General features: G+C 68.0%; 1 protein-coding gene across 3 annotated transcripts in view; it reads left to right on the top strand.

Annotated features, from left to right (window-relative positions):
• The window catches only part of SH3TC1 (SH3 domain and tetratricopeptide repeats 1), a 38,604-nt gene extending 13,794 nt beyond the window's left edge, over nt 1-24,810 (top strand). For 2 of the 3 annotated variants that reach the window (XM_045834046.1, XM_045834043.1), the window contains exons 3-18: nt 2,056-2,142; nt 3,578-3,705; nt 4,714-4,819; nt 5,568-5,714; nt 6,356-6,557; nt 7,242-7,318; nt 8,056-8,251; nt 10,273-10,406; nt 11,417-11,458; nt 13,723-15,390; nt 17,647-17,827; nt 18,891-19,041; nt 20,161-20,283; nt 20,998-21,148; nt 22,080-22,276; nt 23,780-24,810. In XM_045834046.1, coding sequence (XP_045690002.1) covers nt 2,056-2,142; nt 3,578-3,705; nt 4,714-4,819; nt 5,568-5,714; nt 6,356-6,557; nt 7,242-7,318; nt 8,056-8,251; nt 10,273-10,406; nt 11,417-11,458; nt 13,723-15,390; nt 17,647-17,827; nt 18,891-19,041; nt 20,161-20,283; nt 20,998-21,148; nt 22,080-22,276; nt 23,780-24,037 — 3,848 coding nt within the window. In that variant the 3' untranslated portion in view covers nt 24,038-24,810. The remainder of the gene's footprint in view (nt 1-2,055; nt 2,143-3,577; nt 3,706-4,713; nt 4,820-5,567; nt 5,715-6,355; nt 6,558-7,241; nt 7,319-8,055; nt 8,252-10,272; nt 10,407-11,416; nt 11,459-13,722; nt 15,391-17,646; nt 17,828-18,890; nt 19,042-20,160; nt 20,284-20,997; nt 21,149-22,079; nt 22,277-23,779) is intronic. The other variant, XM_045834044.1, reaches the window with a different exon arrangement.
• Nucleotides 24,811-25,169: the final 359 nt, after the last annotated feature.

Raw genomic sequence — 25,169 nt, 5'->3', positions numbered from 1 at the left:
GTTGTCCCTAGGTGTCCTCGCCCCAACCCCTTCGGCGGGCGTATCCCCTAAAACCGGGACAACACGCTCGCTCGCACGGAAGCGCGGTGCAGGGGGCTCCAGCGATGGCCCCGCCCCCCGCCCCAGGAGCGTCCTCCGCGGCGGAGGGAACCCTGGCCGTGCCGAGCGTGCGGTGCTGCGGCTCTGGGCGACGTCTAGAAGGACACGGGCCGGTCGCTCTGCAGAAGGGCCCTTCCTCCGTGTGGGCACTGCCGGCGACTGCCCGCTGTGGCAGCGGGCGTTGGGGGCAGGACCACCCCCCAAGGGCCGTGTCCCTCAGCGCAGGGCAGCGGGCGGCCGCGGTGGCGATGTGCCTGCGTGCTGGGGACGTGCACTTTGACAGCCCGGTTGGGGGACGTGCGACATTCCCGCCCACTGTGAGGTCGTTATTCTTCCTGTGTCGCTGCTGCGCGGCCTGTGGGGAGACACTCGGAGACGGTGTCCGCGCCCCGATCCTCTTGGAAGTCAGATCCTCTTGGAAGTCACGCGGCGGTGTCCTGTCGCGTGCGCCTGGCTCTCCACGCAAATCCTAACTGTGGGGGTGGCGACTCGCTCCCGCCGTATTTCTCTGCCTCGTCAACTGGCTTTCTGCTCTGGGGAGCTCGGTCCCCCTCTCCCTGCCATCTGTGCATTTGAGACCATGGGCTTGTCGGTCCCAACTTGGTTCTCTGGACTGTGTCACCTGCCATCCTTGTGTATTCCGTCGCCCAGATTACCCCGGCTTCGCCCTTGTCCCACGTCCCCACCAGGCTGTGAGCGTGCCCTGCGCTTGGGGCCCACAGGCCTGGCCCGCTCGCCACCCCAGCCGTGGGAGCCGCTGAACTGGGGGATGGCGCTTCACCCCCAGACTGGAGGCCACCTGCTGTCCCTGCCAGACGGGCTTCGAGGGGTCCCTGTGTGTGCGTGGCTCTCGGGCGGGGCTGGGGCACGGAGCGGGGGTGGGGGGCCCCCCCAGGTGAGGGCTCTGGCAGCACACGGCTCTGGACTGGTGCACCGAGGTGCTCAAAAGGCCGTCCAGCAGCGCCGAGCCCGTGGCTCTGAGCGAAACGGCCGGGGGGGTGCTGGGGCCCGGCGGCCCTGGAGGTCACGCGGTCTGTGAGAATCATAGGCTTTGCCCAGTCAGATCCGCCTTGACCCCAGGCCCCAGCCGCTCACCGTTGTACAGACGGGCACTCAGAGCAGGGCGGAGACCGAGCCCCTGGCCCAGGTGCGCACGGGGAGCGGCCTCAGGGTGGGGGCTGCGGCAGGGGGAACGGTGACAGAGGCCTGAGCTGCCACTCAGGTTCAAGAGCCCGCCCCTGCTCTGTCCCAGTGTGGGCCCCTCCTCTGACCTTAAACTTCGGGCTATCTCGCTAGCCCTCCCCGGGCAGTGAGCCACGCCCCCTGGCCTCACAAGGCCTGTGTCGCCCCCAGCAACTGCCTGGGGCAGCCGGATCAGGACGCAGCTTGGTCTGCCCCGGACCCGAGTCCCTTCTGGGTTGTCACCTCTGCGTGCGGTCAGCAGAATACTGACCCCGGAGGAGCCCACACCTGCATCCCAGACCCCGCACACGTTACCTCCTGCGGCAAAAGAGGCTGCGGACGGGATGACGTTCAGCGTCTCTCCATGGGGCCGTTCTCTGGGGGTCAGGAGTCTGAGGGAACCCACCGTGGGGGGTGGGCCCCGCGGGGACCAGGGGTGCGGGTGCCGCCAGAGGCTGAGGTGGGCAAGGAGCCCGCAGGAGGAAGCAGCGCTGCCCACACCCGACGTCGGCCCCCAGACCCTTTCCACACAGCGAGGTGCTGCCCCGAGCTGTGTTCCGAGGCCACCAGGCTGGCGGGCGTTTTTTGCAACCTCCCGTCCTTGCTGTCTTCCTCGACCCCTGCTGGCTTCTGTGACCCCTGCCGGCTTCTGTGACCCTGGAGGAAGGGACTCGAGGGACACACCTCTTTTGCTCCAGAAATAGCCGGGGGACTTGGGCCTGGGTAGGTGACAGAGTCCAGTGGTCACCTGAGTCACACACACCTGCCCTGTAGTTCCAGATGCCGCCCCTCCCCCCGGCGTCTCTCCTGCACCGTCTGCCTCCCGGACGCCTCCCGGCCAGATGGGCGCGTACCCCACAGGTAGGCCTCCTCTGGCGCCACGCCACCCGGCAGGCTCGAATTGGACGGGGACGTGAATGGGGACCCATGGGCCCCTGCTCTCCGTGGGGGCGGGGGAGGGGCTTGGGGAACGTGGAGCCCCAGGTCCTGGGCCTGCCCGGTTCTGTTGCTGCAGCGGGGCTCAGGCCTCTGCATTCCGTGGGGCAGAAGCCCGGGATCACCTGCGTGCTTGAGGGGCTCCCCGGACTCTGTTTCATCTGCTCAGAGAGGGGTGTGGCCCTGAAAGCCACAGGCCGGGGAAGGGACACCCTGGGGAGGGTGACGGGTGGGGGGTGGGGGCTGGATGAAAGAGCCCCGGACAGAGGGGACAGGCCCTCTGGGAGGTGTGGGGGTGGATTTCCGCAGGGCGTGGACACCCCTCTGGGCTGTAGGGGGACAGAGGGGGGCAGAGTGCAGTGAGAACCCGCCCCCGCCCCCAGGACCCCGCCCCTGACCCCCAGCTCTGCGGGACACGGAGACCCCGGCGTTGTCAGAGTCTCACCTTTGCCCATCCCCCACTTGCCTTTCCGGCAGTCAGTGTCCGCTGCGGCCACCCATGTGGGCACTGCGGGCTGAGCAGCAAGGCGAAGTACTTGGGGTTTGAGAACACAGCCCCGCCCTCCTGCAGGAGTCAGAGGGGCCCCACCTTAGCGCTGGTTGTGAAATGCCGGGCCAGCTTCCTGCCCGGGGGAGGGCCCGACCCCAGATTCTTCCCAGAATCACAGCCACTGGCCTGCCCCACGGGGGAGGGGGGAAGGGGTGTTTGCTCCACGGCCCTTTGCTAGAAAGTTCTAAGGCAGGCGCAAGGCTTGTCCAAAGGGTGTGGGAATCTCTCCCTCCCCCTCCTCTCTCTCTCTTTCCCTCCCTCTACCCCCAAGAGCAGCCCCTGCTCCGGGGACTCAGTGTGGCAGAGGCCTCCTGGCAGGACCGGGTGGGCGCGTGGGTGGCATCTGAGCTGAGGGGGCAGGGCCGCCAGCCAGGGCTGGCATTGCCAGGACAGTCCGTGGGGTTCACTGTGGACCCCCGGGGCCTGTGACGGAGGAGGGAGGGGGTGGCCTGAGCTGGGCTGGGGAAGGGAGGGGTAGGGAAGGGGGTCTGTCTGTGGGGCAAACACTGCAGGCGGGGCGCCCCTGTCTGGGGCTGGGTCTCGGTGACTCAGAGCACCGGCAGAAAGCTCACTGGGGGCCGTCCTGGAACTGGACCCGGAGTCCCCTTCCTCCCGTCGCTCTGGGATGCAGGTGGCACGCACCTCGTTCATCCCAACGGGAGCTGGGGCTCAGGGGCACAGACCCCTGACCTGAGCAGGGCTGGCCCGGGCAGTGCCGGACGCGGGCGTTGATTGAGCCCGGGCCCCCCAGCGGTGCGCTGGGAGCTCGGGAGGGAGGCAGGCCGCCTGACCCTGGCCTGCCCCCTCCAGACCTGACCTTGCAGCTGCTGGCCGTGCGGAGGAAGAGCGGGCTGCTGGACCCTGGCCTGCAGCAGACCCTGCGGGCCCGGCTCCGCCTGCTGGAGAACGACAGCTGGGAGGTGGCCCGCACGCTGGGGGTGAGCCTGGCTCCTCCGGGGCCTGGGGACACGGGCGGGGGTACGCGCCTGGGCGAGCACAGGGCTGGGTTCTTTGTGAGACCACAGGACAGGGAGGGACTGGGCTAAACAGACGGGATGGCAAGAGGGCCATCTGGGGACGCCCAGGCCTTCAAGGGCCAAGGCCACGGGCGGGGACCTGTCCCCATCTGCTCTCCTGGGCATCTGGCTCCTGGGATCGCCCATCACCCTGCAGACCCAGCTGCACCGGGGCCACCGTGTGCCCCATGCCCCCAATTCCTTTCCGCCTCTGCCCTCCACCAGCCGGGACCGCAGAAGTATGGGGAGTAAGAGGCCCGGTGGGCGCCGGTCTTTGATCCTGACAAAGCCCACCCCTGTTGGCCTCCGTGGGATGGGCAGTCTGGCAGGCAGGAGGAGGGGGCTGGGCCTGGAGACCCGCCCTTCCTTGGCTGGGGCCCTGGGGCAGGACACACACCCACCATCTGACCTTGCCGTCTGACCTTGGTCCCTGCCCCTCAGCCTCTGCGAAGCCAGCTTCCTGAGCTGCTTACGGAGAGCTTAGAATTATTACCGAGGGAGCCGGGGGGAGGATCCGCGCACAGCACCCCCGTGCGCAGTGCTCAGCAGTGGGCCCCCCACCCGCTGGTGACCCCAGGCGAGAGCACTGCGGCCCCGCATGGTGGATCCGGGCTGGCCGGCCGCTGAGCCGTTACAGGGGGGGGCCCGGGAAACAGGCTGAGGGCCGGCCTGAGCCAGCACAGCGCGCCGTGGCCGGTGGGAGGGGTGGAGGCAGGCAGAGCAGCGGTGCAGTCCCGGAAGGGGTGGGGGTTGCCTGCACACGGCCATCCCGGAGCCCTGGAGGGTGGGACGCACTGCAGGGCACAGGGGAGCCGGGGGCGGGGCCGGGCTGGTGAGGGCGTGGCTTGAGAGCCGGAGGGGAGTGGCCTGGGCTGCGGAGGTCCTGCCGCTGTCAGGACTGCGTCTGATTCCCGCTTCTGCCCCCGCAAGGAGCTCTCCGCCCGGCTGCTGTCCATCCACAGCGACCAGGACCGCATCGTGGTGACCTTTAAGACCTTCGAAGAAATCTGGAAGTTCTCCACCTACCACGCTCTCGGTAAAGCCGCGCCCTCCCGACTGGTGGCAAGGACGCCCCTTACTAGACACCGGTCACGCGCCAAGCATTGATGCTGCACGTCGGGGCTTTAGGGTAGCTGAGTGCAGGGCGGCCTCCCGGGGGAGTGGCGGGGTCAGTGTGCTCCCCTGTCGTCATCACGTAGGGGCGCGGTGGGCGGTGACGCTCCCCAGCCCCGCCGCCTGTGCTGCCTGCACGAACGGCTCGGGCCGAGTGTCCGAACTCCTTCCCATGCGGCGCCGCCCGGCTCTGCCGACCCGCCCGACTGCCCTAGCGCAGGCCGGAAACCGCTAACGTCACCTGGACCCCAGTGCCGGCTTGCTAGAACACCCCTCGTTCCGAGGGGGGGCACCGGCGGGGGCTGCGGGGGAAACGCGCTCCGCCTCCCCCAGTCTGAGAGCGGAGGACGTTTGGAGTAACAATCAGGGGACGACCCTTGCTGCCTGGAGGGGCGTCCCTCCCACCCCACGCACTTGACCTTGTGGGTGGCCCTGGCCCCTCTCACAGACGAAGACACTGAGGGTCCTGGAGGAAGTAGCCTTCCCAAGGCACGAGGGCTCAAATGAGGGGTCCGCGGTCACCACTGGTCCCGGTGCAGCTCAGACAGGTGGCCGGCCTGGGGTGGGGACGGCACTGGGAGGCCGGAAGGCAGGGCAGGGAGTGTCGCTGGGCCCGGTGGGTGTCCCCACCCCCTCTGGATCCGAGGTGACCGGGCCCTGCCCACCCTCAGGCTTCACTCACCACTGCCTGGAGAACCTGCTGGTGGACCAGGCCTTCTGGCTGCTGTCGCCTGCTGAGGACGAGGAGACGGCCATCCGGGTCCACGTGGACGAGGAGGCCTTGAAGCTGACGCACGAGAGCCTCCTCGTCCAGGAAGGTGAGCTCCGTCCGCGTGGGCGGCCGAGACCTCGGCCAGCTCCGTGCTGTGCTGGGCCCCGCAGGGTCCCGGGTGGCAGGAGGGCCCCCGAGGTGCTGGCGTGCACGCGGAGACCGGAGGGGCGTGGGCAGGCGGCCCCGACAGGGACGCTCCCGGCCTGCAGGACTGAGCTGTAAGACTGAGGTCGGCTCCCAGAGGAACAGCCGGTTTGGCGAGCGCCACCCCCACCCACGTCCTCCCTGTCCCACCGCATCCTGCCCTGGCCACAGAGGAAGAGAGGTGGCCGGCTGTGGTCAAACTCGCCCAGGGTTACCCAGGCAAGGAGGGCCCTCGAGCCCTCACAGCACAGAAGGGGAGACTGAGGTCCCGAGAGTTTTCGGCCGAGCCAGGCTCCCAGGGAAAGTCCAAACAGAGCCGGGACCCAGCCCAGGTCCAGTCTCCCAGTGGGGCCCCTGGGGCCGCGGGGTCCGGGCGGCTCGAGTCTGTGGGTGCAGACACCGGGGCGGGGGTACCTGCGGGTGCCGCCTCTGCACGGGCATCCTGAAGGGCATCCTGAAGGGCAGACGGGTGGGTCCCGCTGCAGAGCTACAGTGGCCTCTGTGGCCAGCCACCCCGAGTGACCACCCTCTGCTGCTCTGAAGGGCCTTTCTTCGTCCGGTGTCCTGACCTCCACGTGAGAGCCACAGCTGTGCCCCAGGGTGCAGGGAGGGGCCCCCAGCGCCCCCGGCAGGCTTCGGGGGCTCCCCCGGGAGAGGCAGCCCCGGCAGCCGGCTCTTCGGTCCCCAGCACACCCACCGAGGTGGTGGCCGCGTCTGCAGGGGAACCTTTGATTCCATTTCATCAGTAGGTACCGACCTTCGCTTCTCTGCTTCCTACCGTGCGGCCTCCGGGAGGCGCCTCTGGGCTGACGGGGTGGGGGTGGGGGCGGGGGCAGGGCAGACCCCTGTGCCCCCTCCTGCTGCCTCCCAGTCACCCGCATCGCAGGAGACAGGGCACTGACAGTCCCCGACCGGCCCGTGCTGGGCCGAGGGGCCCCGGACGTGCTGATGGGGCTCCCACATCAGAGTCTGGCGGGTTCTGGAAAGTGTTGAGGGAGCTGCACGCACGTGTGCCCACAGCAGGGTCTAAAACATTTGTCACCCAGGGTGGAGGGAGCCGGGGGGAGGCCAGGACAGGTCTCCTGGAAGCTCCTGCTCCCATGCTGACTGGCGGCATGAACTGGGCTTGGAGCTTCCTGGCAGCCAAAGCAAAGAGAGAAAGTTGCCCTCCTGATGTTCAGTGTCCTGGAAATAACAGGCTGTGGGCGTCACGGGCCGCCCCCCAGGGACCTGGGCTGGGGAGCTGGCTGGGCCCTGGGGGCGGGGCCAAGGACATACACCTGGCAGGTGTGAGTGTGCACGGTGGGGACAGGTGTAGGACCTGCAGGAGTCGCTGGGGGCTGCTGCTCACCCAGGCTCCGCACAGCCGCAGTCCGCCCGCCCCTCAAGCCCTGCAGCCAGGCCCTCCCTCTCCCCCTCCCCTCTCCAGGTGGGCTCTCCGGGTCCCCTGGGACCCCTTCGAGGACTCCGTGGGCGGACCCCTGACACCGGACAGCCAGCAGATGGGTAAATGTTTCCACTGGCTTTTCCACTGGGAAACGGGGGGGGGGGGGGAGAGGGGCAGGCGCCAGTATTCTGGAAGCTTCCGTGCTCACCTGATGCCCCCCAAGCCAGAAGAGTAGCCAGAACCCTGTCCAGTTCCCAAGGTGATACCTGAGGTGCAGAGAGGCCAGTGGGCTGTCACTGACCCACACCACCGTCACCGCAAGGCCAGGCCCAGGCCTGGTCACTCTGCTTCTAAGTGTGGCTTCCACGACCCACGTTCGACGTGCTGGGGGTCCCTGGGGCAGGGGGCTGGAAGGGGGTGGGCTGCACTGGGTGCCCCAGGAGCACTAACGAGGGTGCTGAGACTGGGTCTTCTTTCGAGAAACCAGCGGGGCTGGGACCCTGGGCTCCCGGTCTAGCGCTTCTTGCCCTGCCCCAGGCTGGCTGGTGTGTGGGTGGCCTGCGTCCCTGTTGCTCGGACGTGAGGCCCCATGGGAGCAGGAGTGGGAGGGATCCGTGTTTATAGCAGCTTGCATCCTGGGTGGGGTGGGACGGAGGAAGGGGCCCCGGCCCCAGTGAACGAGTCTCCGGCCCTCAGTTCCTCACGCTCAGTGTGGGGATCCTGTGGACGTCCAGCCCCCCCGTGTGCGGTGGCCAAGCTTTGCTGCAACGCCGGACGGTGCTGCGTGCCCCTGCTGAGGGGCGCCGTCCGCCCTCCCAGCACCCAGCACTGACTGCATGCCCCCCCTCCCCCGCAGCCGTGGGCCTGGCCTCCGCGGTGGCCGACTACCAGGGCTCGGGGCCCGAGGAGATGACCTTCCGCAGCGGCGACCTCATCGAGATCCTGGGCGCCCAGCTGCCTGGCCTGCCCTGGCTCCTGGGCCGGCACGTGTCCTCGGGCCAGGTCGGGTTTGTGCGGACGCGTCTCGTCAGTGTGCAGGGCCACGTGTCTGAGTGAGTGGCTGAGGCCCCGCCCCTTCCCCAGCCCGCCCCGCCCCGTGGGAACTGACACTGTCTGCCTGCTCCCCAGGTGACAAACCTGGGCTTGGTCCTGGGCTGCACCTCCTGCGTCCGCTCCCAGTCACAGCCCCGGGGCTGGAGTGGCACCTTCCTCCCTGGGCCCCTGCCTCCTTGCTCCTGGGGCTGCCGGGCCCTTCTCTGGACTCCAGAGCTGTCCCTCGCACACCAGAGTCCAGGCTGTCACAGCATAGCGCCCCCACGCTCGGGGGACACACCACAGACTCACCTTCTCTCTTAGTGCTGAGGCCAGACGTCCATCCAAACTCAAGGGGTGGGCAGGGCCATGCCCCTCGCCCCCAGGCTCCTGCCTCCAGGGGCTCCCTGTGGCTGCATCTCCCCGACATCTCTGCCTCCGTCCCCTCCCCCTCTGTCTCTTCTAAGGACACCAGTCCCTGGACTTAGGGCCCCTGAGTAACCCACCATGATCTCATCTCGGTGTCCAGCATTTCCTAAAGCGTGTCCCCACCCCTCCCCTCCCCGACCCGGGGCATGCATCACAGACCTCGCCTCGCTCACACGAGCGGGGCCATGCCCTCCACGTGCCCCATGGGCTGTCAGCAGGGTTCCCAGCTCAAGACGGGCACCAGGGTGTCGGACACACTGCTTTTCCCGTGGAGGTGTGTTTGCACACTAATTCTACCACAGCCGGCGTTCTCTGGAAGGCTGTTTAGGGACCCTTGTGCAGACGGTCCCCACCCTCTCCAGGGAGGCCACGTGGCTTAAACAGGTCCCGAACTTAGCAAGGGTCTGAGCTGGAGGCCCTGGCTGGGGGCTGAGCAGCCTGTCCCGTCCCTTACCTCAGAAGGGCAAGGGCCCCGGGCCACGGTCCTGTCTGCAGCAGGAGACCCTGCCACCCTCCCTCACTGGCACCACGCACGGTCCCTGAAACCTCAGTTGTGGCCCCGCGCTTTGCCCCCCGTTCAGGGAGCCCCCTGGCCGCTCCTGTCCGTCCTCCGACACCGTCTCAGACTGCGGCAGAAGTCGCAATAAGAGCACGCAGAGCCCGTGCGCCCTTCGCCCCGGCTGCCGGACGCCCACATTAGGACACTCGCTGTCCCTCCTTTCTCCTCCTTGCTTGAGTTTTCTGAGACCTCAGAGTGAGTCGCAAACACGATGCCCTTTACCCCGAACAGTGCAGTGTTTCCCCAAACCAGGCCACCGGTTCACGCAGCCGCAGTGCAACAGGCGGAGGAGGGACTACCCCGACGCGTGCCACTGCTGTCGGTCCGCCTCGCCCAGCTGGGCCGGTTTTCCCCGCCGGCGCCCGCCGCAGCCGGAGGGAGCACCAGGGGCCCCGCCCCTAGCCGCCCTGCCTCCTTAGCCTTGCCCCCTCCATCTGAAGCAGTTCCTCTGTCGCTCCTGTCCTTTACGACACTGACATTTTTTTGACATTTATTGTGTCGAATGCCCCACAACCTACTCTGTCTACCGTCTCAAAATAGCTCCCCCCAAGTTTCGGAGCGCACTGCAAAGTTGCACAGTCGGCGGACGCTGCGGTCCTATGAGTAGTAATGGCCTCCTCCTCCCTCCCTCTCTTCCTCCTCCCCTCCCCCGTCCTTCCTCCCCCGACCCCGCGGAGCCCACGAGTGTTTGTGCCGGGTGCTGTGGGGCGCACCGTGGGGGCGTGTGTGAGGAGCGTACTGGGCGCAGGGCCCGTCTGCCCGCGCCGTCCTGGCCGGCCCCCGCCGGGAAGGGGCATCTGGGGTGGGGCTCTGCAGGGTTCCCAGGAGCCCCTTCCCGCGGCCGCCGTGGCCGCTGCGGCCGCTGCATCTGTCAGACGAGGCGCCCTCGAAGGCGGCGTCTGTTCTGTTTTCGTTGGTCACCCCGGCGTCCTCGTGCCAGGCACGGAGCGGGCGTGCAGGGACATGCGTCAAGGGGGAAGCGGGGACGGGTCCTCCCGGGCGACCATCGCTGGGGAAACTCGGATCTCAGACAGAGCGCTTCTCCCTCCCCAGGCTGGACAGCGCGGTCTTCCTCAGCGAGGAGGAACGGGCCTTCTTCGGCGAGGCGGGCCGCTTCTCGGAGGAGGACGCCCGGCGGCTGCTGAGCAGGCTGTCCGGCGCGGACGACAGCGCGGTGTACAGCCTGGGTGCGTGCGCGCATGCGCGGCGGGGAGGGTGCGCACGCGCCGTGGCCTGGCCGCGGGGTCCGGCGGCGCCGGTGTCTCGTCTCCCCGCTCTTGGGGTCTCTGAGGGCGGCAGGGTGAAGCAATCACGAAGGAAGAGTGCCACCAACCCTGAGAAGAGACAGGACAGAGGGCATGGTGCCAGAGCACCCTTGCTTCTCACTGCTCTAGTCGTGGGGAGGGGAACTTACAGCTCCCTGCCTCCTCCCACGGGAGGGAGGTAAACCCACGTGGGTGCCCACACCCACCACGTACACATGTATACACACAGACACGCGCATGCACGCCTATACGCGCACACCCTCTCCACCTGCTTGCTGACCTCATCCGCTAGCAGCAGGGGTGCACTCCCCCATCGCACAGTTCTGTCTCTCTCTCTGAACAGGCACACTTACACTTGACCTCAGAGTAGCAAGGCTGGGCCGTGGCCTGCCCTGCCTTCTCCTCCCTAGGAAGCCCCTCTGGAACCTGCACTCGGGGGCCAGCCTCCCTCTGCCCGACGCGGCCCAGTCCCCCGGGAGCTGGGTCCCCACGGCTGACCTAGTTTGCACGTCACACGTCTTTCCACAGCTCCTTTCTCCTGGACTCCTGCGGCAGCCCAGCAAGTGCTGCTGCGGCCTGTTTTAGGGGATGGACATGGAGGCTTGGGGGCGCTGCCCTGGGATGAGGGTCAGAGCATCCTGCTCCTGGGAGAGCCCGTGGTGTCCAGGGCAGCCTGTCCCCAGAGGGTGCAGCAGTGGCCACCACAGCCTCTCGTGGGGGGCTGGGGCTGGGGGGGGTGCGGGTACCGGTGTGGGTGCAGGTGGGCAGACCCTGGCAGGCGTGGCTTCTTGGCCCCTCAGTGGTGGCCCCAGAGCACACTGCCTGTCACGGGCGCTGGACTTGGGGGTGTCAGCATCCTGGGGTCACCTGCTCTGCCCCGGACCCAGAGCACACTGGCTGGTGGCTGACACGTCTCTTCTCTCCCCCTCCAGACACGCTGGGGGAGGCCGAGGCCGAGCAGCCCGAACAACAAGGTGGGTCCTCCCCGCACGGCACGGGGCTCCTCAAACCTCGGGGACGGGCCTCGGGGGACAGCGCCAGGCAGAGGCCCAGAGCTGGCCGCCCGTGGGCGTCGGCCACAGACCTCCCTGGTCCACAGGGGGGGCCGGCGCGGGTGAGGAGCCCCGGCCTGCAGGCCGGGTCAGGGGAAGGGGAAGCTCCCTCTGCCTCGGCAGCGGGTCCCATCACACATGCCTGGTCCCCCGGCCCTGTCCCCAGGTAAGCAGGATGTCCCCTCGTTGTCTGGGTCCGGGCCTGGCCCTGGGTGTCTCCGCACCATCCGGAGCAGCTGAAGATCCCTAGGTTCTCTGCGTCGAAGGGCCAGCGGGCTCTGAGTCTGGAGCCCTCCGCTGGAGAAGCCCCTGGAGGGTCTGCTCCTTCCCCTGAGGGGCCAGTCCGGGGAGAACCCCTCCTTCTCCCGCCCAGCCTCCATCCCCGCCCCCCCCCCCCGCCCCCTGCCAGCAGAGGGCTTCAAGGCTGCCACGTCCCTGGGCACGCGTGCCCGGGAGCCCGCTGGCCTCTCCGGACGAGGGTGTGTTCTCGGCAAGTCCAGTGCGCAGTCGAGTCAGACTTGCCACTGTTTGGTTTTCATTCCTGGACTTCACGGACTAATAAGGGCACGGTTATTTTCGAACAGTTTTTTATGTGCGTTTGAAACAGAAGAGCCTTTGCCGGCTCCTTCCTCCGAACAAATTCCCCTGGAAGCCCGTGTTTTCCCAGCAGGAAATGGGGCGTGTTTGCTCCCCGGTGCCGGGCAGGGCTCGGGGTCTGCCTCTTCCAAAGCCAACAGCGAGGCCGGCGGTGCCGGGAGCCAGGCGTCCCCAGTTCTCCAGCTCTTGCCCTTTTTTTTTTTAACCCTTTCATAACTGTGGACCTCCGAGTCTCCAACCAGCAGAGCTGGGGGGTGTAGGAGCCGTTCCCAATCTTCCCCGTTGGAAACAGTCACTTGCTAGAAAGGGACTTTCCTCCACGCTGGCTGTGTTCGTCAAGTCTGTGGAGTGGCTTTTGAGCTCAGGCTGGTCCATCCCTTCCTCTGATTGGCTCTGAGAGATGGCGTCACTGGGATGCCTGCGCCTGATTGGAGGCCCAGGGTGCGGGCACAGCCACACGTGGGCAGTTGCAGTACTGATGGATGTCCTGTTAAGTGGCTTGGAATCTTTTCGAAGGGAGAAGGGGTCTCTGAGTGGTCACGGAGCTAAGTCACCAGCCTCCTGAAACTGCTTTCACACAGGAAGAATAAGAGGAGACCACTTGGACACTTGGCCAAACTGACCTGTGTTGCTCCTGTAGCCATATGATTAAGCTCCCACTGTGTGCTGGGCTCCCACTTGCCCTGAGCTCCTACTGTGTGCTGAGCTCCCACTGTGCCCTGGACTCCCACTGTGTGCTGAGCTCCCACTGTAAGCTGGGCTCCCACTATGCCCTGAGCTCCCACTGTGTGCTGAGTTCCCACTGTGCCCTGGACTCCCACTGTGCCCTGAGTTCCCACTGTGCGCTGGGCTCCCACTGTATGCTGGGCTCCCACTGTGTGCTGAGCTCCCACTGTGTGCTGGACTCCCACTGTGTGCTGAGCTCCCACTGTGTGCTGGACTCCCACTGTGCGCTGAGCTCCCACTGTGCCCTGGACTCCCACTGTGCCCTGAGCTCCCACTGTGTCCTGGACTCCCACTGTGCCCTGAGTTCCCACTGTGTGCTGGGCTCCCACTGTGTGCTGGACTCCCACTGTGTGCTGAGCTCCCACTGTGCCCTGAGCTCCCACTATGTGCTGGACTCCCACTGTGTGCTGAGCTCCCACTGTGCCCTGAGCTCCCACTGTGTGCTGAGCTCCCACTGTGTCCTGGACTCCCACTGTGTGCTGAGCTCCCACTGTGCCCTGGACTCCCACTGTGCCCTGAGCTCCCACTGTGTCCTGGACTCCCACTGTGCCCTGAGTTCCCACTGTGTGCTGGGCTCCCACTGTGTGCTGGACTCCCACTGTGTGCTGAGCTCCCACTGTGTGCTGGGCTCCCACTGTGTGCTGGGCTCCCACTATGTGCTGGACTCCCACTGTGTGCTGAGCTCCCACTGTGTGCTGGGCTCCCACTGTGTGCTGGGCTCCCACTGTGCGCTGGGCATTCCCTGGGAAGGCGGTACCTGCAAAGCGCTGCCCCAGGGACGACGTGCCCGGGGAGGGCCGTCCCTCCCCCCCCCCGGACTCAGGTAAGACTCTAACCCACCTGGGGGTTTTGTTGACTTGCAGACATGCCTCTGCCTGGCCTGCACCCGGACCCACGTGAGACCCTGCAGAAGGTGAAGAAGGTTCTAGAACGACGAAAGTCCTGCCCCAGCTGCCCCGAGGAGCCCGTGTCTTGGGGTCTCCCCACAGCGTCCAGCGGCGTGAGCTCACCGGACGCCGAGGAGCCCTCCTTCTGCCTGGCCGCTGCGGACGACTGGGCCGACCCGGAGGCCCTGGGCTCGCTGCTGCGGCTCCTGGACGCTCCCGGGTACCGGGCCTGCTTCCGGGGCCTGTACGACCTCTCCCTGCCGGCGCTGAGCACCATGTTCTGCGGCTTCGGCGACGAGGAGGAGCTGGCCGGGCGCCTGGCGCAGGCCCGGGGGGCGGCCAAGAAGGCGGACTTCCCCGTGGCCCTGGCCAGGCTCTGCTTCCTGCTGGGGCGGCTGTGCGTGCGGAGGCTCAAGCTGTCCCAGGCCCGCGTGTACTTCGAGGAAGCCCTGGGGGCCCTGGGGGGCCGCTTTGGCGACCTCTTCCTGGTGGTGGCCCTGTATGCCAACCTGGCCACCATCCACCTGAAGCAGAAGAACAGGGAGAAGTGCGGGCAGGTGGTGCCCAGAGCCGCCGCCCTGCTCATGGGCACAGCGGGCCATGTCTGCAGCACTGGGGCGGAGGCGGAGCTCCTGGGACACGCCCTGCGCAGGGCCATCGGCGGCCGGAGCCCGCAGGCCGAGGCCCGGGCCTGCTTCCTGCTGGCCAAGCACCACGTGCACCTCAAGCAGCCCGAGGCGGCTCTGCCCTTCCTGGAGAGGCTGCTGCTCCTGCACGGGGCCCTGGGGGCCCCCGAGGCCCGGTGGCCGGCCGACTGCTACCTGCTGCTGGCAGACCTCTACAGCCGGAAGTGCCTGCCCCACCTGGCCCTGAGCTGCGTCCGGGTGGCCTCGCTGCGGACGCCGGGCTCGCTGGCCGGCTCGCTCAGGAGCGTGGACCTGGTCCTGCGGAACAGCCCCCGGCTGCCCCGCTTCCCCGCCCAGACTGCTCACTACCTCAGGCGGGCGCTGGCCGCCCCGGCCTCGCGTGCGGGGCCGGCGCGCCGCGGTGCCCTCTGCGCCAGCCTGGCCCAGCTGCACAGCCACCACGGGCAGCACGGCAGGGCCGTCTCCGCCATGCTGCAGGCCGTGGAGGCCGACGCCGAGGAGGGGGGCGGCGGCCCGCTCGTGGACCGCCTGGTGGCCCTCGCCCGGCTGCACGTGCTCCGCGGGCAGAGCCCGGTGGCCCTGCACATCCTGGAGTCCGTCCTGGACGCGGCGGTGGCCAGCGAGGACCAGGAGGGCGCGATCGCCAACATGGCGGCCATCGCCCTGAAGAGGATGGGCAGGACCCGGCAGGCGGCCGAGAGCTACCACCGCGCCCTGCGGGTCACCAAGGGCCGGGGCCAGCCGCGGAACCAGGCGGTGGTCCTGGCCAACTTCGGGGCCCTGTGCCTGCGGGCCGGGGCCGGCGGGCTGGCCCAGCACTACCTCCAGGAGGCCGTGCGGCTCTTCTCGAGGCTGCCCGGCCGGGAGTGTGGCCGGGACTTCACCCAGGTGCTCCTGCAGCTGGGGCAGCTGCACACCCGCCGGGCCCTCGCCCAGCAGGGCAAGTGCTACTACGAGTGGGCCTTTCTGGTCGCCGCGGAGACAGACCACGTGGAGAGTAAGTGCCGCCCAGCCCCACGCTGGCCTCCCGGAAGGCGGGCAAGGGTGCTTCTCACGTCCGCTCAGAGCGGTGCAACATCCCCCCACCCCCGGGCAGTGGTTTCCCGCCCCTGAGAATGCTGAAGGGAGGAAGCTGGAGAGTGTTCTCACACTGGGCTGGCACCGCCGCAGGGCCACCCGCTGCGCTCGGTCAGCCTGGCGCTTCCTGCCCTGAGCTCCGGAAGCCCCATGGCCTGGGGAATTCCCACGGTCAGGGGCAGATGGGGGAGGGTCACGCTGGATGTAGCCCAAGCCAGGTGGAGACTGAACCCGTGGGCCCTGAACCCGTGGGCCATTTAGCAGGGGCATCCTCTGGGCCTCCACCAGCCCCACGCACCCGACAGCCCCGGGGTGTGGTAGCCCCAGGGCCTGGGAGCATCAGCTCTACGGACAGCCCCCGGTGAGTGAGTACACCAGGCTCTGGGCAGGGCCCCCCTGCAAACAGGCCCTGGGGCGGCTCTCGGGAAGAGGCCCCGGTCACAAAACCACAAAGCGAGTCCACGGGATGGGCAGCCCCTGGCCCTGACCCGTGGGTCAGGGAAGCCTGTTTAGTCTGGGGCCTGAAAGTTAAGGAACATCTAACTTGGGGGCTGGCAGAAGGTACGGCTTGTGCAAAGGCCCTGGGGCACGTGAGCTGGGCCAGGCACTGAGGTGGTGGGAAGCTGGACTGAGGGCGGGGCAGGGGTAGGAGAGCCCAGGCTATGGTTTGGCACTCTCCCTGAGAGCACTGGGGAGCACTGGGGAGCACTCGCTGAGGCTGGCAGGGCCCCCCAAACCTCCAGGAAGAACCAGGAGCCGAGCTGGGGGACTGGGGACTTGTGGCCTCAAGCGGGTCTGGGTGGTGCTCGCCAGTGGCCCCATGGGCCCCTCAGGGCACGCGGGGATCAGAGTTGGGAATGAGAAGCTGGGGGACCTGGGGGATCGTGTCGTTCCCCGCCCCCACCCCCATATTGAATAGCAAGGAGACGAGGGCCGGGTGATACCCATGGTCACCCGGTGCTGCTCCGAGCCTCGGTTTCGGCTGCTTCAGCCATTGGCTTCCTCTCAGGCCTCTGTCCCCTCTCTCTGGTCGTGTGACGAGCCCGCGTGCGCAGGGCACAGCAGTCCGTCATTGCCCTTCCTCTCCGTGGGGTCGCGACCCCGGCGACGGTTAAAGCCCGACCTCTGCAGCTCGAGCCCCGCTTTTTCCCCGCGGTAGGTCTGGCTACAGAGTCGTCCGCGCTGTTGATCTCGTCAAAGAACCGGCTCTTGGTTTCACTGATTTTTCTGTTGTTTTCCTATTGTCCTTTTTTTTAAATTACATCCTTGAATCTTTTTAAAACTTTTTTTTATGTATCGATGTGAGAGAAAGAGAGAAAGAAACATCGATTTGTTGTTCCACTTATGTATGCATTCATTGGTTGATTCCTGTATGTGTCCTGACCGGGGATCGAACCTGGAATTTTGGTGTATCAGGGCAATGCTCTAACCAAGCGAGCCGCCCGGCCAGGGCTGTGGACCTTTTTTTAAAAAATAATTTTATTTATTTATTTTTAGAGAGGGAAGGGAGGGAGAAAGAGAGAGAGAGAAACATCCATGTGCGGTTGCTGGGGGCCGTGGCCTGCAACCCAGGCATGTGCCCTGACTGGGAATCGAACCTGCGACGCTTTGGTTCGCAGCCCGCGCTCCATCCACTGAGCTACGCCAGCCAGGGCTGGACCATTTTTATCAGAGAACGCTCTCGGCTGTCCCAGGCCCCCTGCTGTCAGACGAGGCAACTACCACTGTGGTGGGGAGCCCGGTGTCTGGTTGGACCGTCGGTTCCAGAATGCTGAGCCGGGATCAGCACCCCCCTCCCCTGCGTGTGGGGGCTCGGCCTGGCCCTGGGCTCAGCCGGCCCCCGTGCTCCGTGGGGGTGCTGGCGTCCAGCCTCATCAGCTCAGCGTGACACGCTGTCCCAGCCCGGGGAGCTCTGTGGAGCAGGCGCAGGCGCACCGGCAGGAGAGCCTGGCCAGGACCCCGGGCTCCGGGCTCACAAGAACGGCCGTGCCGTCTCTCCAGCACCCCCAGTGCGGCCGCCTGGCCCCGGACAGACCTCGGACAGGCTCCTCAGCCTGCCAGGCCACCCCCCCCACCCCAGCTCCCAGAGGCGTGGGAGAGGCAGGCACATGGGGGGTTGGCCCTTACGTTGCTATGATGAATGACCACGACCTCTTCCCCATGTCCCCCCGCCCAGGCCAGCTGCGTGCCGTCCAGCGGCTGTGCCACTTCTACAGTGCGGTCAGGCCCAGGGCGGCCCAGAGCGTCATCTACCACGAGCTGCAGCTCGCGCTGGCCCGCAGGCTGGCGGACAAGGCGCTGGAGGGGAAGCTCCTGGAGACCATCAGCCAGCTCTACCTGTCCCTGGGCACCGAGCGGTGAGGCCTGGCTCTGGGGGCGGCAGGGTGGCGTGGGCGCTGGGCCGGCCTCCCCGGGGCCCTAGTGCCAGACGAGCTCCGAGGTGGCAGGTCCGGGTCGTACAGACGGACGATGGCGCAGGAGTCCCCGTCACCGCCTGTCCTCGGTCTCCACTCGCACACCTGCCGGGGGGGGGCGGGCTGAGCGTGTTCTGGGCTGTTCTTTCTGCCACGGCGGCTGCTGTACGCTGACATCTGCCCGCCCCGAGCCTGTCCCCACGGGCCCAGTTCTGATCGGAGGACGGTGGCCACCTCTGTCTGGCCGAGTCTCATGCCCAGAGGCACAGAGGTCGGTTGCCCCATCGGGTCCCCTGGGACAGGGCTCCAGGGCCACGTGTCCCTTGGGAATCCTGCCCTGAGCTTCCTGACCAGGGGGGTGACCGGTGGCCAGAGCCACTCAGCCCACAGGGCCTGGCCAAGCCCTTCGGCGTGGGGGCTCTCGGAGAGAGGGAGGGGTCAGGCTTCCTCCGGGCCCGTGATGGGGCCAGTGCTGGGCCTCGGTGTCACGGCAAGGCCCGTGGGCCAGAAGCACCCATGCTTCTCAAAGCGGGGTACCCGGACCAGCAGCACCTGCACCCCTGGGGAGCGTGCCGGAAGTGTGTGTTCCTGGCCCCAGCCCTGAGTTAGCAGCGGGAGCAGGGCCCTGCCGTCTGTGATTACGGCCTGTGGGCGGCTGTGGCTCCCTCCAGGCTGCGCCTGGGGCCTGGATGGATGATCTCTGGGTTCTGCCCAGTGCTCTGCTTCCTGCTGCGCCCGGAGAGGTTGGGCGCCCGTCGGCGGGAGGCGGCGGAGACGGAGCAGCACGCCCCTCCTGGCCCGCATGGCCGGCGTTCCCTCCAAAGAGCCTCCTTCACCTTTCCCGGCCTCGTAGCCTGCGTGCCCTGGGCTCTTCCACCAGCCTGGGCAGGGCAGGCTCCGTGCCCTGGCCCACCAGCTCTATTCCCCGGCCCCGGGAAGAGCCCAGCCCCGTCCCACGTGGCGGCCGGCCTGGGGGTGCTGGTCCTGACCCCGTGTCTACTTCCAGGGCCTACAGGTCGGCGCTGGACTACACCAAGCGCAGCCTGGGGATCTTCATTGACCTCCAGCAGAAGGAGCAGGAGGCGCACGCCTGGCTGCAGGCCGGGAAAATCTACTACCTCCTGCAGCAGAACGAGCTGGTGGACCTGTACATCCAGGTGCGGGGGCTGGCGTGGGCGCGTGAACACCCCCTCAGGCGTCCCTAAGCCACCGCAGGCCAGATGCCCATGCCACCTCCCCGCTCTCCCCTGACCCTGCCCTCCACCCACCGCCAGCATCTCCCACAGGAGTCTCAGCTCCTGGGGGCCAGGGGCATGTGCCCTCACAGAGCCCCCCCCTCGCATTGGTGCACAGCAAAAACTCTGCACACGTGCACACAGTGTGCCCACGGCTGGCTCCCACATCGTGCGGCACGCCTCCTTGAAACGTGACATGACTTGGGACACAGTGGGAGGCTCACGATCCTTGTGAGTCTTTTCCTTCTCGAGGACTTGCTCTGCGCACCCCCCCCCCCCCGGGGCCAGGGGCTGAGGGAGAAAGACTCCCCGGACAGGGCTGACTTGGGGTCCCGGGGCTGTGGCAGGGTGAGGGGGTGCTCTTGTCTGCCTGGGGTCACGGAGGCCGGCTCGGGCTGCTGTGAGTGTGGTCCGTGAGGGTCCGGGGTGGAGTCCAACTGCAGGGCTCACAGGCGCAAAGGCCCAGAGCTCACAGGAGGGCAGCCGGTCCGGGACTGCCCGAGGCTGGGCGCGGCCGGATGGCCAGCGGGGGCCCATGCTCTCATTTCCTCAGCGGCCCTGGTGAGCACCCAACTATCCACCGGGCACCGCACTGGGCCCAGACTCGGCAGAGAGGCCGGTAGCCGCAGCCCTCTGGTGGAGAGGTGGACGGACAGGTGCCAGCAGGTGTTGCTAAGGGACACAGAGGAAAAGCAGTGGGGCGGGTGCCCCACGAGGCCGCAGCAGAGGGCGCCGTGGTCTGGGCACGGCCAAGGGGTTCTGGAGCCGGCTCTGAGCCCCGCGCCAGGCCCCACGCCTGCCGGCTCCGGGCCCTTCACGGGACGAGCCTCCTCACGGGACACAGGGCTGGACAGCGCCTCCTCACACCAGGGGGCGACAATGAGCCCGAGGTGCACGGGACGAGTCGCCCCTGAAGGGTGTGAGGGACGAGACCCCCGACGCACCAGTGCTCCAGGGTGGCCGCGAGGTCCCCACCCGGTGGGCCGGCCCCCACCCTGCTGGCGCCCTGGGGGTCTCATGAGTGGCACCGCACCCCCGCAGGTGGCGCAGGATGCGGCCCTGTCCACGGGGGACCCCAGCCTGGGGCTGGAGCTGTTCGAGGCGGCCGGAGACATCTTCTTCAACGGGGCCTGGGAGCGGGAGAAAGCCGTGTCCTTCTACAGGGTGAGGGGCCCGGGGGCGGTGCAGGGGGCTCCGTGGGTGTCCTGGGGTGGGGGGGCCGAGGCACGGGCGCTGCAGGGCAGGGGCCTCCCAGAAGGCAGCGCTGCCTGGGGTGGTCCAGACCCCTGGCCCCCACCCACAGGGCCAGAGGGAGGAAGGGCCGTGGGGGCAGTTACAGGCTCGCAGTGTGCACCCCGGTCACTTCCAATGACCCTGGGGCGTCAGCCCGTGCCCACTTTACAGATGAGGAAGCTGAGGCCCCGAGAAGCCCAGGGGTGTGCCCAAGGACACAGCACATCAGCAGGAGGACGGGGACCAGGGCCCGGTCTGCATGGGCCCCCAGGGAGAGCGGCTTCTCCCCTCCCATCTGCCCAGCTCCTGGCGGGCGGCGCAGGCCTGGGGTCCAGATGGACGTGGCGTTTGCAGAGCACGGACAGCGTTGGGCCCCTGGTCAGGCCCTCACTGCCCGGGAGGGGAGCGGCCGGTCTGAGCGCGGCAGTGCAGACGGGTGGGCGGCCGGGCACACCCAGCCTGCTCACGGCCCCGCGGGTGTCAGGGCCTCTCTGAGCTGACCTTTCCATCGGGGGACAGTGGGACAGTGGGACAGTGGGACAGTGAGGGCGGGCGGCTCCCAGCACTCTGTTCGGGGCTCTGAGGGTCCTGGGTGTGGGCCGGCCACTGTGGGAGGTGGCCTGACCCCACTGTCTGTGTGGACAGGACCGGGCGCTGCCCCTGGCCGTGACCACAGAGAACCAGGAGGCGGAGCTTCGGCTGTGCAACAAGCTGGTGGCGCTGCTGGCGGAACTGGGGACGCCGCAGGAGGGCCTGGAGTTCGCCCACGTGGCCCTGGCTCTCAGCATCTCCCTGGGTGAGCCCCGCGCCCCCGGGCCCGGCCTCCACATCTGGGATCAGGAGGGCCGCAGCCGAAGGTGACACGGAGGCGGGGTGGGACAGTCCATCTGTCCGTCCATCCATCCACGGGCTGCCCTCTCCGCCTCCCAGCCCCTGCCAGGGCCTCATTCCCTGCACAGCGGGGTGTGACCAGCTGGGTGGCTCCGCGGCCCCTCCCCTCGCCGACCAGGAGGCTGGCCACTGTGCCCTGCCTCCCAGACGCTCCGGGCTTCTCAGCAGCCCAGAGCCCGCCAGGGCGCATGCTGGCCTTCCCCGCGCCTGGCCAGCCCCTGCTGTCCTCTGGCTGGCAAAGTCCCAGCCCCCTTCCAGAAGCCGGCCACGTGGCACCAGGCACCCCTCTGTCCCGGTACCCAACTGTATTGTCCCAGGTCTCCCGTCCTCCCCAGGGTTGGGGAGCCCCGAGAGGGCCGGGCGCATGGAGGGTGTGCGGCAGGGTTTGCGTGCAGGCCCCCAGGGGCTCACCTGGAAGGGGAGGTGGGCGTGGCCAGTCTGGTGACTTCCCGAGGATGGGGCAGGGGCTGCAGCTGATACCCCAGGAGGGTCAGGTGTCACGTCTGAGGTGGACCAGGGCCCTGGCACTGGCGGGTGCAGATTGAATAGCTTTTGGGGTCTCCTAGTCCAACACAGCAACCGAGGCACCCCATTCAGGGGGCTAGTTCAGGCTCGGAGGCGGGGCCTGCACATCCTCAGTGTCACCCCGCCCCGCAGTGGGCGGTGGGCGGGCATTATCGGGCCCATTTCTCAGGTGGGAAGACTGAGTCCCCAGACGGGAGGTGACGGGCACAGGCCGTGAGAGAGACGGCGCCCGCACAGGTGCTCCTGGCGGGCCCGTGGCCCGGCCGCCCATGCAGCGTGTCCTCACGTGTGGCCCTCCCCTGCGTCCCCAGGGGACCGTCTGAACGAGCGCGTGGCCTACCACCGGCTGGCCGCCCTGCACCAGCGGCTGGGCCACGGAGAGCTGGCCGAGCACTTCTACCTCAAGGCGCTGTCGCTCTGCCGCTCGCCGCTGGAGTTCGACGAGGAGACGCTGTACTACGTCCGCGTGTACCTGGCGCTCGGCGACCTCACCTTCCAGGAGCTGAAGGTGGGTGTGGGGAGGGGGCCCGCGACCGGGCGCAGGGGACCCTCTCCCGCCTCGGCTGGGATCGTCACTCAGACCCCAGAGGCCTGGGTCCGGGTCCTCAGTCTGGGGGGTCCCGGGCCCCAGGAGCCCCAGGCCTGGCAGTGAGGAGCGGCCGCCGTCCGCAGACTCTCCGAGCTCCCGGCAGGGCCAGGCCCCGCCCCTCAGAGCTCAGGGTCAGTGGGGGAGGCTGACGTGGGAACAGGGGGCGGCACCCACTGGGTAAAGGACAAAAGGGAGTATACCCAGGGGGGCCTCCTGGAGGAGGTGACACAATGCTGAGTCTGGACAGTCAAACAGGAGTTAGCCACAGACATGTGGGAGGGGAAAGGACTTCCAGGGAGCGAAGGAGAGGGCCACCATTATTTCTGTGGTGCAAGATCCAACCCAAGTCCTGGCACCTGCCAGTCTGTGCAGAGCTCTTCCTGGGAGCTTCTGACACCTTGAATCCTCACGTCGCCTGGGCAGGGTGGCTACAGTCATCCCCCTTCACAGGAGGAGTCTTGGCTGTGACTTGCCCCAGGGTTCCAGGCAGGGACACCACTCCAGGCCGCCAGGCTGAGGCGGGCCCATCAGAGCCGGCGGCCTTGGCTGTGTGCTAGCGACACCTTATGGTCAGGAGTGGTCACTGCGGCCTCCCGCTGTGCTGGAGCCAGGAGGTTCTGGGGGACCCTACCGACAGTGGGAGTCCCCACTCTGGGCTCTGTGGGACCCGGGCTCTGAGCCTTCCAGGCTGCAGCTGGAGACAGGAGTGGGGGCGGGGGCGGGGCCTCCTGACTTGGGACCTTGGGTTGGAGGCAGAGATGCCTCTGACATGGGAGCGGGGGCCCCGGAGGGGGAGGAGTCACGCCCCATCAGAATCACAAGGAAAGCTTCCAGAGGTGACACTGTGTGGGGCTGTGCACCTGCAGGGCCCTGGCCGTGCTGGCCTCAGCACAGACCTGGGCTGGAGGGACAGGAGCCGTGATGGCCCTGGGCTGGGGTGCACCCTGCAGGGGGCTCTGGGAACAGCAGCCAGACCCCACCTCAGCCCAGGGGGAAACCTCATGGGTCTCCGGGGGGCGGGGCAACCTGGGCTGTGTGGGAAAGAGGCACCAGCTGGAGGGCTAGCGGAGCGGACTGCAGGGGGCGAGGCCCTGGCTCTAGGGAGGGCGGAGGGGCCGCAGCAGGCTCAGGATAGGGCATCAGGAGGGGCCCGGGGTGGCTGAGCCCACACAGACCTACGGGTGCACCCCCAGACATCAGGCAGCCCCCCCGGAGCAGGCGGGCTCCTCCCAGGGAAACACCAGGGGCACCCCTGTTGCCGTGGGCCCTGCCTGCCGCAGGCTGCAGCCTGAGTGTGGTGACCAGTGCGGGTGGAGGGGGCGAGGGAGCGGCTCGGGAGCCGGGGGGGCCCCGTGCGTGCCCCACTCCCGCGCAGGGTCGGTCCCCGTGCGGTCCGTGCGAAACGCCCCGTCTGCCCCCCAGGACCCGTTCGACGCGGCCGGGTACTACCAGCTGGCGCTGGCTGCGGCCGTGGACCTGGGCCACAAGAAGGCCCAGATGAAAATCTACGCGCGCCTAGCCACCATCTACCACCACTTCCTGCTGGACCGCGAGAGGTCCCTCTTCTTCTACCAGAGGGCCCGGGCCTTCGCCTCCGAGCTCAACGTGCGCAGGGCCCCCCTGGCCCCCCAGCGGTGCTGGGGGCGGGCACCCTGGCTGGCCCCCGGCCACCCGCCCTGAGGGCCCGGCCTCTGCCAGTGGGGGGCCCGGTGGCTCGTTTTCTGGGAAGCGAGGGGAGGGGCCGAGCAGCAATACACGTTTCTGCAGTCAGCTCCTCCGGTCTGCGCCCCCCCACCCCGGGGAGCACCCGGGGCCAGGCCCTGTCCAGGGGGCCACGCTGCTGCTGCTGCTGCTGCTGCTGCTGCACCCCGCTGTCCGGGGTAAGTGGGGAGGCCGAGAGTCCAGTGCACCCAGGCCAGGGCCCCTGCCGGCCACTCACGGTGTGGCCTCGGGCAAGTCACTCCCCTTCTCCCTTCCCGGGGCCCTCGCTGTGCTCTGCCTTCAACCTGCAGGCCTCCCTGGGAGATCAGGGCGGTTGTGGGCCCCTTGTACAGCGGAGACACAGAGGGCCAGAGAGGGCAGGCGCCTGGCCCTCGGGCACACAGCGCAACGCTGGGCTCCAAGCCCCAGAGCTCAGCGCAGTAAGCAGGTTAGCAGTGCAGCGCCCCGCCCGCCCACCTGCCCGCCTGCCTGGGGGGACGCTAGGGCCTGCCGCCTACCCCCGCCCCGCCGCCTGCTCCCGCCAGCCCGGGGTGAGAGCCCTGGCCTCCCTCACTGAAATCCTCCCCCCGCCCCGGAACCTGCCCACCTACAGGCAGGGAACCTGAGGCCCGGGAGGGGTGTCCAGGTCAGGTCTTTGTCGCCCACGGGGCACTGTTCCAAGCCCTTTTTGTTTAACTTATTTTGTGAACGAGGCGGAATTCACACAACATAAAACCAACCATTTCAAGGGACCGGCTCAGTGGCGTGGTTCTCCTTCTCGACGCCGTGTGGACAACCCCCCCGTCTAACACGGGCCGCGCCCCAAGAGAGCCTGCACCCGTGATGTGGTCTCTTCTCACCTCCTCTCCCTGGAGCCTCGGCTCACAAAAGGGGAGACCCAGGCCGGGAGGGGGCTCGCCGGTGGGGCAGAGCGCCAGTTCTGTCCTGGGTCTGGGCTGGCGCCCAGGGGAGGTGGCGGGGCCTGGGGCTTCGGCGGCGGCAGAGGGAGCAGGAGAGATGCACGGTTGCTCCTCTGGTCCTGGGGTGCCTGGAGCCCCAGAACCCGGCCCAGAGCCGCAGGCCTCCCACCAGGGGGCAGCAGAGAGCTTTC

Source organism: Phyllostomus hastatus, unplaced genomic scaffold (genome assembly GCF_019186645.2).
Source record: "Phyllostomus hastatus isolate PE091 unplaced genomic scaffold, TTU_PhHast_1.1 phas_contig_196, whole genome shotgun sequence".
NCBI classification, from domain to species: Eukaryota; Metazoa; Chordata; class Mammalia; order Chiroptera; family Phyllostomidae; genus Phyllostomus; species Phyllostomus hastatus.
This window is presented reverse-complemented; position numbering and strand designations above follow the sequence as displayed.